This window comes from Prionailurus bengalensis, chromosome F2 (genome assembly GCF_016509475.1).
Source record: "Prionailurus bengalensis isolate Pbe53 chromosome F2, Fcat_Pben_1.1_paternal_pri, whole genome shotgun sequence".
NCBI lineage: Eukaryota > Metazoa > Chordata > Mammalia > Carnivora > Felidae > Prionailurus > Prionailurus bengalensis.
Window position 1 is genome coordinate 29195256 of NC_057353.1, and position 13218 is coordinate 29208473.

Genomic DNA, 13218 nt, shown 5'->3' on the forward strand with positions numbered 1-13218 from the left:
ACCCCAGCTAGGGATGATTGGACTAGGAGTAGATAAAGATACTGTCCAAGCCAGGCTAATTAGTTCTCCTCTTTTTCATTATCGTGTCCCATGGTAAGGATGGCACTTAGAAGGGTTAAATCACTTGTCCAGTCATTTACCTTGCAAGAGGCCAAACTTGGATTTGTGCTCAAGTCTGTTGAACTCCAAAGCCTCCTACTTGCTGCGCACATATATATGCTTGGCTCTTGTAGGTGAATATATCAGGTTTTAGTGGACCCAGCGTTGTTCTGGGGTAGGGGTAGGCTGGCTTGGGCTAGAAGAGACATCACCTTTCGACTAGCAACACAGGGTGAGCAGCTAACTTATCTGGGCAGTCACGGCCAAGGGGATGGGTTTGAATTGTAGTTACAGGGGATGAACTGTAGAAGGAAGGTGTGCCTTCCACGTTCCTAAAGATAGCCTTGATGGTGAACGTTGATACGGGGAAGACATCCCTTTGGTTTTAAATTATTTTTACAACTGTGGTAAAACCTCAAACCCTCGGTGAGCCTTTCTTGGGTATTTAGTTAGTTATTTTTTGCTTAAATAAATAGCCCCCAAATAGAAGCAGGTACACAAAAACTTTTATTAAGTGGAAGTTAGACTCCATGGTAATTAACCAGTTACAAGTGCATTTAAATTCATGTGTGTGGACATTGTAGAAGTCAGAATGGTCTTACTGAAAGTCCAGTGTTCTGGCGTGGCATGTGCCAGTGCAACCCAAGGTAGAACCATACACGCAGTAAGTACAGGTCAACGATGATGTCAGACTACATTGGCAACACCATATTCATTGTTACAGCTAAGCATCACAGAACATGAAAGTCCAAAGACCAGAAGACTATTACTAAATTGATTCTTACTATAAGCCTTTACTTCTACTTCAATGCTTCCATAGGACCAATGCGGCAAATCCTCAACTCTGGGGGGACAGTGCCATTTTTGTATTTTACACTTAAATGGGCCACAGAGACTGTAAACATTCAGTGGTCCTCCTGATGCCCATTGCAGGTAGATGACAGCTGTCCCCGCGGGAAAGTGCAGTTTAGATAGTTTAACTGGTGTGAACATCTTATATTGTAAGTCTTCAAATCTGAAATGTTTCTTCTATTTCAATTAGCACCAGTTTATTTTAAATCTTTTTCCTGGTGTTAAATATTTAGGAAACTTTTTTTTTTTTAAATCAACACACAAAGTCCTGAACAATGGAAAGCAAAAAACATTCAAAAAGTTGTTTTAGAGAACAGCATTTAGAAAAACAACATCATTGAAACATTCAACAAATTTATGTACAGTGTGCCAACAGCTGGCAAGGAGCATGGCTGAGGAACAGTCACATGAAAGGTTTATTAACCTGAACCTCCACAGGCTGTATTTACAGTCAGATAGGTATTCAGAAGTGGAGTATCAGAACATCTGAATTTGGCTAAAAATCATATAAAAAGACACGTCCCCATCCCCAATAACTTCTAAATAGGTAGCAAACATATCCAGTATAACCATAAGTACCAGGCTTAGAAGTGCGTTTTTCCATATTTTCCGTATTTCTACGAACAGTTGAGAAACTTTCTCAACGGACATAGAAGAGAGCCAGAATGGCAAGAGAACTGGAGTTCTTTATTTCAACCTTGTCAGAAGAAGAAAAGAATATGTTTTCATGCTGAGTAACGTAGGAAGTTACTGATTGAGGAGCAAGGATAAATTATTAGGGGAAAAGGTTTCACAGAAATACAAAATCAACAAGAGTGCTGAAGAAACGTGTGTATATTCTAAACGGACGTTCCAGACATGTAAAGTAATTATCTCCATGTGATTTTGAAAAAAGCTCAATGATTTGCTTTGCTGGACAGCATTTTTATATTTTGTTCTTTGAAACTGTATAACCCAAACCCTTTGGAGAATAGTTTTTGTTATTAGATTGAGAAGTAAACACAACGGACACAACCTATGCTATGTTTATCCAATGCGATGCTCATTAACCTTATGCAGTTTTGTTTGCCTGCTAATCCAGTGTTACTAGAATATCCACCTTTAAAAAACCGGGCACATTTGTAACAGCCAGCATTTCTCATTTCTGCTTACGCAGTAACATATAAACCATTTCCCATTTATTTACCTTACTGGCTGTATTTGTTTAGAGCCTGAAGTTTCAATGCACTGTCTTTAAAAATATCAGCTGGAAGAATATAGATGGGAGTCCCACATTCCCACAATGTTATGCATTCAAGTTTATTTTCATAATTTGTGGTTGTGATAAGTCTATGAAAACAATTTACTTGGATTTGATATAAAATACACGTTACTCTTGGAAAATGCATAGTTTGTAGCTTCATACATTCATTCACTAATATTAAAGATTTTTGTAAGCAAGCACTTACCCCCAAATGGTGGTAAGATTGTATTTCAAAAGATCTGTAAAAATTGGATAGCATCGCCACATTGCTTTGAATTAGTGCCCAGTTACTAGTTAACGCCTGTCATTTTACCCCTGGCATCACACAGAAGGGACTGCTTCTTTCTCTTCCGTCCATCTTTACCAGTTTAGCAGGCGCTAAAAAGCAATGCTTTCTACTGACAGCATTTCCAGTAAATACCCCATTTGAAATATTTTATAATTTCATTTTAATATTTTAGATTTGGTATAGAAAACAATTTGAAAGATGGCTTAATTTTTAAAAGCAGAGTTTTTTAAAAACCTTATCGTGGACTAAGGGCAACGGAGGGTTTGTGATAACTGTTGTTCTCTTACTCCCCAGGCCCCTCATTTGAAAAAGATGACCGCAGGCCACTTGGCAGTTGCATTTGATGATAGTCATGAACCCTTTGGGACCTAGCGATTTTTTTCTTATCCTGAGTTCTTCCTCTAAGTATATAGATTTTGAGACACGAAACACTTTGGAAACTACACTAGTATCTGGTTATTCCAGAGAGCATATGCTTAAATGGTTGACCATCGTCCAACCGTTAATTACAAAAATAGGAGTTCTAGGTCGCGTTGTAGGAAAATATTGATTAATGACATTTTTTTAAAACATAAATAATCCACATTCCTGGGTTATTTTACACCCAGAGCATTTTCAGTTATTGAAGTCATGGAACATTTGGGGGTATTGAGCTCTTTCCTAAAAATCTAAATCTATTCTAAAGCTTTCTACCAGTGATCACAGAGGTTCCCCAAACAGTCGGGATACTTTGGAAGAAGGGGCTTTGCTATCATCACAGGGCTTGGTCAAGTCACAGTCATTGATTTCCAATTAGCAGAGTATAGGATAAAAAGGCGAAAAAAGCAAAGCAAGGGTTTGTAATCTGCAAAGAGATACATGCTATTTTTGGAGGGGGGCAGTTTATAATTCCACTACACTTGTAGATCCCTGAGGGGTAATCCCAGCTCTGGCACTGCTGGCCCCAAAAGCTCTACCATTTCCCCCTTTGTCTTGGCCACGTGTGCCCAAAGCATAGGAAGAGGGCTCCGCCAGGGTGAGGGGCAAGTGCTTAACAATGAGAACTGGAGTAGTTTTCTCCTTGCGTAAACACCAAGTTAAAACAATTATACCTTGAAGGGGCCACTTTCACATAACAGAGGACAAGTCCATTCTCATGCTGTATAATTGTGGGCAGAGGCCAGGGCCCAGAGAAACTAAATGTGAAGCTCTCTTCCTCTGTCCTTCCATGTTGGTTCTGATCATGCAGCCGGCACACCCCGTGGACGGGCCCAGTGGGCAGGTGACTTGCGTGGAGGCTTTGAGTCCGGGTGAAATGATTAGGTATCTGCCTTGTCATTCTTTCTTGGCAAGTCTGTTCGAGTCTTTTGTGATGAGCGTTGCAGGTTGGGTGCTGACTGACCTGCCCTCTGAATGATCACCCAGAACTGTTTAGACAGATGGAAATTTTTCTCCGAAAGAAGAGGGTCGCCTCACGGAGCCTCCCATACGAGTCGTAGTGATGTTTGTCCCCCTGGACCTTAACTGAAGAGTGAGAAATCAGCACAGAAGCAAACGTGCTTAATCTGGAACTTCTGGAGGCGAACATACATAATAACAGTGTGGCCTCAATAAGGTCACACCAGTGGACACAAGGAGGTTGCCAAGAATGGGGAAACAAAACTAATCACCAGAACAGGAACTGTTCTCTTTAAGTTCAATTTCTTCTCGAGAGTCCTGGCTTTCCTCTTTAGTCAGAGATGTAGAGAGAATTCAGAAGAAAATAGATGAGCAACTTTTATTATTATTATATATGTTTTTTTTTAAAGACAATTTTGTTCTTTAATGACTGCTCTTTTGCCTTTGTCAGGAGTTGCTACTTTCTACGGTGGTGAATCTTCTGAATTAAAAATTTAGGGAACCGCCCCTAGTAAGTAAATGTAATAGTTAATCGGACTCAAGCATTGAATTCTTAACATTTTCATAACATAAATAAAGGGGATTCTTTCTTTGGAAGCTGGCAGTTAAAAATTATGTGAATGGCGCCCACTATGAAATAACTTTTTTTTTTTTTTTTAAACGAGGACCTTAATTTGAGCATCGAATTCACAGTCTCTACCTTCTTTCAAAATCTGTAGTTATTTTCTTTGGGAGCCTCAGCTTTCTCCTTGTTCACTCAGCCCCGACACTGACCTGGCATTGGCATTAACCATTGCAAAACGGACTTCTTTTCCTGCAGAGGAGGAGAGTCCTCCCCCAGCACTGTATTTCCAGACAAATAATACAAGTCTCATTTATCAAAAAGCCTGTTACTGAAGTAGGTGGCAGGCCATAATGGTTTAGGCCCCTTCTAGCTCCATGACTAAACTTCCCATGAGTACCCTAACCTCATGATGTGAAGCCTGGCCAACGACAGGGCGACGGCCTGAAGCAGCCTGTTCATCGCTGGACAGCCTTTTAGTCCCTCATGGTGACAGAAATCTCAGGCGTTGACGGTGTTGTTTAAATTGCATTCGTATTTAAACGTGACTTAACCATATTACCAGGTGTTTCCAACTTTGAGTTGACAGTACCTGTTGATTGGATCATGAAAAGTTGTAATTTTGAGCTGCTTTAAAATTTTCTGGCATCAATTTGCCTTTAGATGGATAATAAGCGTTGCATGTTAGCAAAATAATTTTTTTTCCCAAGGAGTCAAAATGTTTACTCAGAACATCACATTAGCTAAGAAACTCCTGTAATTAACCACTTAGATGGTGGGAACTTAGGGAGTGGGGGCACGGCAGCACCCTAAAGGGATACAGTCGGCAGGATTGAGTTTGCATGTGACTGTGTGAATGAGTCTGCTCTTTGTTTCCATGCAGAAAGAGGGGCTGAAAGGATGGGAACGTAGTGGGTCCCTAGGTCTTTTCAGGGTTAGTGTCTGGAAGACTAAGGTCTGAGCCAGTGCTTTCCAAGTGCTTCCCCTCCTCCTTTTGGGCAGTGATAAGGCTGACTCACAGATTTAAGACTATTGTGGGTTGGCCTTGGAGGTGATCCTAAGTATCCCTGTTGTGCCCTGGATGCTTAGGAAGGTCAAATGAAATAGTGTCTCTGAAAGACCCCTACTTTATTATATGTGTGAAAGGGTTAGCGACGATGCCAACACCATCAGGACTCTGGTGTAAGACACAGCCGGAAGTCACTTAGTCCTCCCAAGCAAAAGCAGCAGCTTCTAATTTTTTCCATGACACATTTATTCCCATTTCGTCTTTGCCCTCGGACAAAGATGCTAGGGTTCTCTATGTGGAAAAACTCCATTTTGGGGTTAGTGGACATTCTAAAGTACCTACCAGGTCTGAAGCCAGGATGTTGCTATATGGGAGATGAAACAATGGAAATTTCACCCTGGAATGAAGACTCACGAGGCAGGATGGAGCGGGAGGGTGTGTGGAGGGGCTGGCACAGGGCTTTGGCACGAGGAGGCAAAGTGGGCTGTCTTCAGCTGCAAGGGCTCCTGGCTGCCTTCTTGAAGGCATAAGGCTGCTCTTTGCCAGCCCCTCATCACAGTGGTCACGGTAGTGAAAACTGAAGTTGGGATGACAGTTATTCAATCAATGCTTTGGGGCCTGGCCTGGGTGGGGGTGGGGGGAGTTGGATAGTACTTCAGCATATTTTGATCAGAGGCAAGGCTAGTTTAAGGATACTGTATTTTTATATTCAAGTCTTCCACGAGAATGATTTCTTTGATTTTAGTTGCCCAGATTGTGCCCACGAGTGAGTTTGTGGGGCTGAGGGAGGAAGTTGACCCGATGGCTGTGGAATGTGAGATGTGCCTTCCCCAACATCTCCCACGGAACGCGAGATGAAACCGGTGGCCGAAGGCTGCCGTCTGCCCCGTGTGGGTTCTCTTTGGTCTGTACAGTGTTGGCCAAGAATTTGAGTTAGCTGTCAACACTTAAATGTCACGTAACACCGTATTTCCGAGTCAGAAGATCTAGCAGCCCTGGGCCTGATTTCTGCATGGTTCTGATTGTCTGGAGCTGGGTGCCCCATGCAGTGGGTGCATGGGCGGTCTGGCTCACAATGATCTCTACCATTCTGTGGTGTCCCTGTTTTGCCTGATCTGAATTGTTCATTTACAGATACTGCCTGGCTTTTCTAAGGCTTCTGCTATAAACCATTAGGAAGCCTCTATTGAAAAATGAAGCAAGACTCATTTGCTTCAAAACCATACAGCAGTGAACACTTCTTGGGGATTTAATGCTAACAATGGAGATATTCAAGGGACGATAAAGATAGAGATTTGCAGACTGCCTCATCTCAGAGACCAGGAGCCGAGGCTGTGCGTGGTTTTCCATATCTTCATGCATTTCTAGTCCTCATGGGTGCACATTCTAAAAGCTATTTGAAAGCAAGGTCTGAGTGACCCTCTGACCACTCCACAGGAGTTGCCCAATGGATATACGGTCATTCTATGCCAGCTTGTCTTTTGAGGTTATCTGCATACTGCTAATTAGCTTTTGAGTTACTGACATCTTAGAAAGAGAAGATGCTTTATTTATTTATTTTTTAACAGTGAGTGGGCTAGAAGAAACTGTACAGCATTATGAAATGGTTTTGGCAAAGCTCAAAACTATTTGTGCAGTTAATAGACTCTCCATGGCTCTCTCCCTTGGGAATACAGTGACTTTCTGATCGCAACCTGGTATGTCTGCTCCTCTTGTGAAAAATCAAGCACTTGCTTTGATAAGAAAATTAAAGTTATTTAGTTAGTGCTGAGGAAAAAATTATCTCAAACACCACTGATCACCTAAAAATTCTATCTTTGGGCTTACAATACCATGATTTCAGGAATTACCAGCAAATGATAGTTGCTAGTTAAATGCAGGTTTGTGGTAAGCTGGTCTTTGTGACAGAATCTCACTTTACACTAAAGAATTTAAAGAATGTTTCTCCCATTGCTTACAAGCATATCTATTAATATTTTCCCATTTAAGATACATATGGTTGATTCTTAAAGTGTCTTTTCCCATAATCCTTTGAAAACACACTGGCAATGATAAAAGGAGTAGCTGTTGCTATCTTGATTCTCTTGTAATAATCTTTCCATCTGATCTGCATTTCTACCCTTGCTGCAGAGGGTTAATTGAAAAGATATGCATCAAAAACACTTGCTTAAAAGAGGCATAGCCCTTTGTTTGGAGAGCAGGAATTGCTTATAATATTAAGACTTCCTGTCTGGTAAGTACTGTATTTTAAAAAATAAGCTACAATGTATAAAACCAAGGTCATTTCCCACAAAATGTTCATGTTCTTTGTGATTACAAAACACTGCATCTTGTAAAATATTTCCAGTTCTGTTTACTTGAGAAGTACCAATGCTTATTATAAAAGTGTCATGTCTCTCCGAATTGTAGAAGCCTAAAGCAGTATATTTCTTGTCTTATTTGGAAAATTAAGTTATAATTGCTATTGTATTTAAGATTACATTTTGATATAACACATTACCATTGTGATTCTCAGACCCACATGAGAAGTTATAAAACATGAGATTGTCTTCAAAAAAAAAAAAAAACAAAAAAGCAACTATTTACAAAACAGGACCAGAAGTAAGATTCCCACTTTGATTTCTGGTCCTATGATAGGTACACCTTTTAAAGCATGTATATCATTGGGTATGGGCTTTTTCAGAGTCACTCACAATAAGCAAACCGGTCGGTCTTAAATGCAGTTTATACTTCCTTGCTCTATTGGTGTGCATTACATAGTGATACAATTGGTACCTAAAAGTGCTAATCTCATTTTATTTACCAACTTCTGCTTTGACAAGTTACAATGCAAAAAGACACAACGGAACAGTTCCAGTAGAGAGGAATCCCCACAGGTATGAGGAACAGGGAGAGCGTATGTGCCGCTGGTAGGGTTATTTTCTTAGAGAAATGAAATTTCCAGTTGACCCATGTACCCAGCGTCTTCTCCAAAATGATCCACAGCCTCATCCATATTCATGAATTCGGCTCTGTTTCCATTCATTTGTATGCACAAATCCTTCCCTGTCTTCATACAGGTCAATGCTACAGTTGATGTGGTCAATAGAAATTCTACAGGGTCATGAGAAAAAGCAGCACCTTGTCCGCAAAAGTCCATGGAAGTTTGCTCCTTAACATGCTATTAATGCAAAGTGCATGTCTTTAACACCTTCGCCTACAGAATTGTGTGTACAGTCATCAACCGGGTGATTATGAAAAGGAACACCGAGGCTTCTGACTCACAATTACATTCAGAAAAAGCCTTACACCAGTCTGTGAATACCCACCAGGGACTGTGCCTGTGGTTCAAATGTCAGCCTTAGACTGCAGGTCAGCTACAAAGAAACCACTTGTTTCCATAGAGCACTGCTCCTCAAAAAGTTGACATCGTCCACTTCATGTAAATTTGTCTTGAAATAATTACCATGTTCGTTAAAAACAAAAATACCACCCAAACTGTTCTGACTGGGAAAGACTCTAGAGATAATAAAAGTCTTTCTAGTCTTAGGATCTTCCAGATCTATCTTTCACATACCCTTTAATTTTCCCTGAGGAAATGAATATTATTTACAGTATTTTGCTACTATTCTCAAGGTATCCTCTCCTATATGTACAGTTCTTGCCACCTGCCTCTAAACATTCGCAAGTGAATGCTGCTCTTTTGTTTTCCAGTGAAGCCGGATGAAGGAGGACTCAGGTCAGCCGTGCTGGCTACTACGGAACCCAGGGTGGCTTTCAAAAGCGTGGCTTGGTGTGACACCGCAGGCAGCCGACTTAAACGCAGACAATCTTGAAATGGGATCGAGGCATTTCGGTCTCAGAAATCTTTTGCACCATTCGTGTGACTGTTTCTTTAAGAAGATTTTGGAAAGCCCAGGAACTGCAACACCCATCGTTCTCTACTGAAAGTGTTCATCTGCAACACAGTTGTGACTGGACAGGGAATCACCTAATAAAGGGCACCCCGGTGCACGGAGCTGCTGACAGGCACTTCACCGCGGAGCCCGCACCCGTTCAGAAACCCACTGCCTTCTTCCTGACCCTGGCTTTTACCAACCAGGAGAGGAAACTTTCCGGCAAGTAAGGTGGAGGGAGGTCCGTGCCCACTAGAGACGTGCACGGGAGTGGCAGCTGCTCCTGGAGGGATGACATGACAGCTCCCTCCGAGGTGTCCAGGGACAGTCACCACTGGCCGATCAGCATTAACAAGGTGAGTGGGAGCCAGATGTCCATGGACCTCTTGTGTCTCCTCTCTGGCCTCCAATCCACCCACTTGCTACCTGGGTGTCTTCTCCAGCTTGTCACACTGCTGCCCATAAATTGGGTGCACGTCCTCTGGGAAGGACTAAGGCTTAAAACTACTGCTGGATGAACTCTCTTTGCTTTGCAGCTACCTGAAGAATGCCTGTCTGTTATTGTGAAATGCCTTCTTAGAGATGAGAACTATTTTCTGAAGGAAGAAGTATCAAGGGAGAGAAAGGTCAAAAGGCTAGAGCACGCCTTATTTAGAAATACTTTGGGTCCAGAATCCATAGTATGGCCATTCCTTTTGAACAGACAAGTCTCTGAGATCCGTGGGATGGACGGAGCTCTGGTTAACCAGCCAGCATGCTATGGGACTGCCCTTTGCACCCACCCCCTGCCTCCCCCTGCCAAATGAAGACATAAAAGAACGTGGTACCACAGGGATGGCATAAAACGAATGTCGGGCTTAATTTGGCACTTAATTTAGTCCCAAAATATAACAAAATGGCTGTATGTCTTTTTTTTTCCTGTAATTTTGGCTTTTACAATCAGTGCTGTATATTGCAATTCGTAGCTTTCTGGGTGGCTTGCAAAGAAGTTAGTCACTTTTTTCCCAAGGCCAGCCAGGTAATTTTGATGGTTCTCCAGTTATTACATGCCTTGGTACCAAAAATGGATGTCTGTGTGTGCAGGAAGGGACTGACGGTCTGTGCACACCTGTGCCAGAGAAGAAAGTACCCAGAGACCGGGGCCAGCAGGCAGAAAGGAGTCCCCGTGTGACTGGGGATGCAGAAGAGTATGTGTAGAGAAGCCTTTAGAAAGGACAAGAAATCCCAGGGAAGATGCATTCAGCTGTACGCTTCTGCTTATACCTGTGCATTGGCAAAAACCCAGGTAAGGACTGAGCGTGGCTCCTCCAGGCCAGAGCTCAGAACGAATCATGTGCTGCATCTCTAGGGTGCAGCCACAAGACCTCCCTCCAGGACAAAGACCTCTCCTTCCCTGTGTCCCAAAGTTCTGGGAGGTGGGGAGGATGGATTTAGCCCCTCATCACTGTAATTGTTTTTGATGAGGGACTTAATTAATCCAAGGATCAAGAGCCAGGGAGATTTGCCGAAGAGAAAAACCTCTGCTCTAGGATTGCATCCCAGCCATCATTTCAGTACACGGAGAACCTGCTCAAGTGGTTCACCGGCTCTGGACTCATTGTGGCCACAGGGCAATCCACCCACAGCTCAAGCCTCCCGGACCAGGCCAGAGGGAGCATCATGGCACAGCAGAGGGTGCCTGCAGGGAAGCAAGAGGACTCCAGGGAGGAGAAAAGACATGCTGGGGTTGAGGATACGAATACACTTCTGCCCTTAAAAAAATATGCCCTTTCCTGGCTGACCTCATAAATACTAAAACACACATTATAGCTGGTGCTGTGGCTACTATTGATTGGAAATCATGAAATTAAACATGATTTTCAATTACCCATGAAGGTAAAGGAAGCTCTTTTCCTGCTCTCTTGAAATACATGTTTTTAAGAGAAAAATAAATGAAGGAGGAAAACAGGATCTCTTTTGAGGAATAATATTTAAAAAGTCACATGAACGCTTACAAAATAAAATTGCCAAAATCTATGAATGTATAGGTTGTGGCTATTACACTGTGAAACCTCCTTCTATTTCCCTTGCTTCTAAAAGGAAAAGGATTTCTGCTATTCCTAACTGACTTCTTTCAACTCTAAAACAAACGTGTATGTACAATTTCTAAACATATATTAACCTCTCCTCTGTGCAATTTCACTGAACATTCCTATGGCTGATCGTCGGCTCCCCATCCTGACACAGTGCATCCTATAAGGTGCTCTTAATCCTTTGCATAGGTATAGGAGAAGTAACTCTTTAGCAGGGCAATCGAGAGTAGGACAGACAGACAATGAGCGTACATATAGAACGTGACAACTACTCCCTCCCCCACACCACTACCACCAAAACAAACAAACATACTAGGCTAGGAAACCTGCTAAATGCAACACAGTGCAAGCCCTGGTCCTACTAAATTGAGAGATTCCTATACCCACATGCATTTTCCTTTTGGTGTTCTGTACGTTCCCCTCTGAGCAAATTCTAAGCGAACAGTGCCAGTATTTAAATAAGAAAAACAAAGTTTTGGACCTTCCATGTACTCAGATCACGTCTGTATTGTCCATCAACCCATCTCCCAGACATGCTAAAGCATAAAACCTGTGAAAGTGCACTCAGAATGGATGTCGGTTTGCTGACTTCACGTCTTTCTGAACAGAGGGGGATGTGTTAGGCTGTACTCCGCTGTCTACAGCAAACCTGCTGGGATAGTCGGAATTCTCTACCTGTTCTGAAACCAGCCAGTGATGGGGTTTTGAGGGATGGCCCGACAACCCACTAACCTGGCAACAGCACTGTCACACAAGCAGTGACAAACGGATCTGTGCTGCGGCTCGTGTTGCATCCCTGAAAGAAGCATCGAGGCTTACCCAGGTGGCTACCTGTGCCAGTCGTTGATTGAGCTGTGACAGGTAGAGAATGAGCCGAGCCACCTCTTGGAGGAAGGGCTTCTTAGAAATCTGAGGAAGACTCCTAGATGTTCCCAACATTACAGCGGGATGTCCTGAACTCAGCTTCAGGGTCTGAGGTCTGCTGGTGATCTCCTTTCAGGTTTATGCCATCTGGGACCCTCCAAGCCACGGTTCCATCTGGGGCCATTCTTGCAAACACAACAAACAAACAAGACATAGAAGAGATACCCAGAGTGCTGCACTTTCCGGCAACACATCATGATGTGCACTGCTCCAGGAAGTCAAATGGAAAACAGGGAAAATAGTATTCACGATGAAAGCAAGTGTTGTTCTCTGTACAAATGCTACTGAATAACGCGTCGCTTTTTTTTTTTTTTTTACTATGTCAAAAAATCTCAGAAATGGCATTATTCAGAAAGCTTATCAAAATATGCCTCCTTTCTAGGTAAAAGGGGCTTTGTTGGTTCCATTGCTATGGAAGTCCACAGTTTGCAGACCTAGGCATACAGCAAAAAAAAGCTGACTTTTCTTTTCAAGGAAAAAAAAAATAGTTACAGCCGCTCCAGGCTGGATTCTCAGCAGGAGCAGTGGAGGGTGGTGACCTTATTTTTTTGCTGTAATTCCACCAAGTTTCCTGGAAGTGCTTTTCCTGGGCTTCAAGTGTATTTTGTTCAGAAGCAAAAGTGCTTTCCCAAACCCGCAGTGGAAGGCGAGGGCAGCAGGGCCCTGGGCCGCCCGCTTGGTGAGCCTCTCTCCTCAGTCAGTGAACCTCTGGCAGGCTTTCTTCCAGCGGCAGGCCGTGCACCACATGTCTCGGTTCTCCATGCCGTATACCTTCCGGCACTTCTTGCCTTCTCCCCTGGGCTTTCTGTAAGACAGACACGGAACGTTTATTCTGTGGGACTGATTCAATGGGCATTCATTCTACGGAGGGCTTGAGATTCCTTGAAAGAGTAAGAAACAATGTTAAGAAACAAAG

General features: G+C 42.8%; 1 protein-coding gene across 1 annotated transcript in view; it reads right to left on the bottom strand.

Moving 5' to 3' along the window:
* Window positions 1-583: 583 nt before the first annotated feature.
* ZNF704 (zinc finger protein 704) overlaps window positions 584-13218 on the bottom strand; it is a 242148-nt gene continuing 229513 nt past the window's right edge. The window contains exon 9 of the mRNA XM_043601261.1: window positions 584-13107. Within this exon, the coding sequence (XP_043457196.1) occupies window positions 12996-13107 (112 nt within the window). The 3' untranslated portion in view covers window positions 584-12995. The remainder of the gene's footprint in view (window positions 13108-13218) is intronic.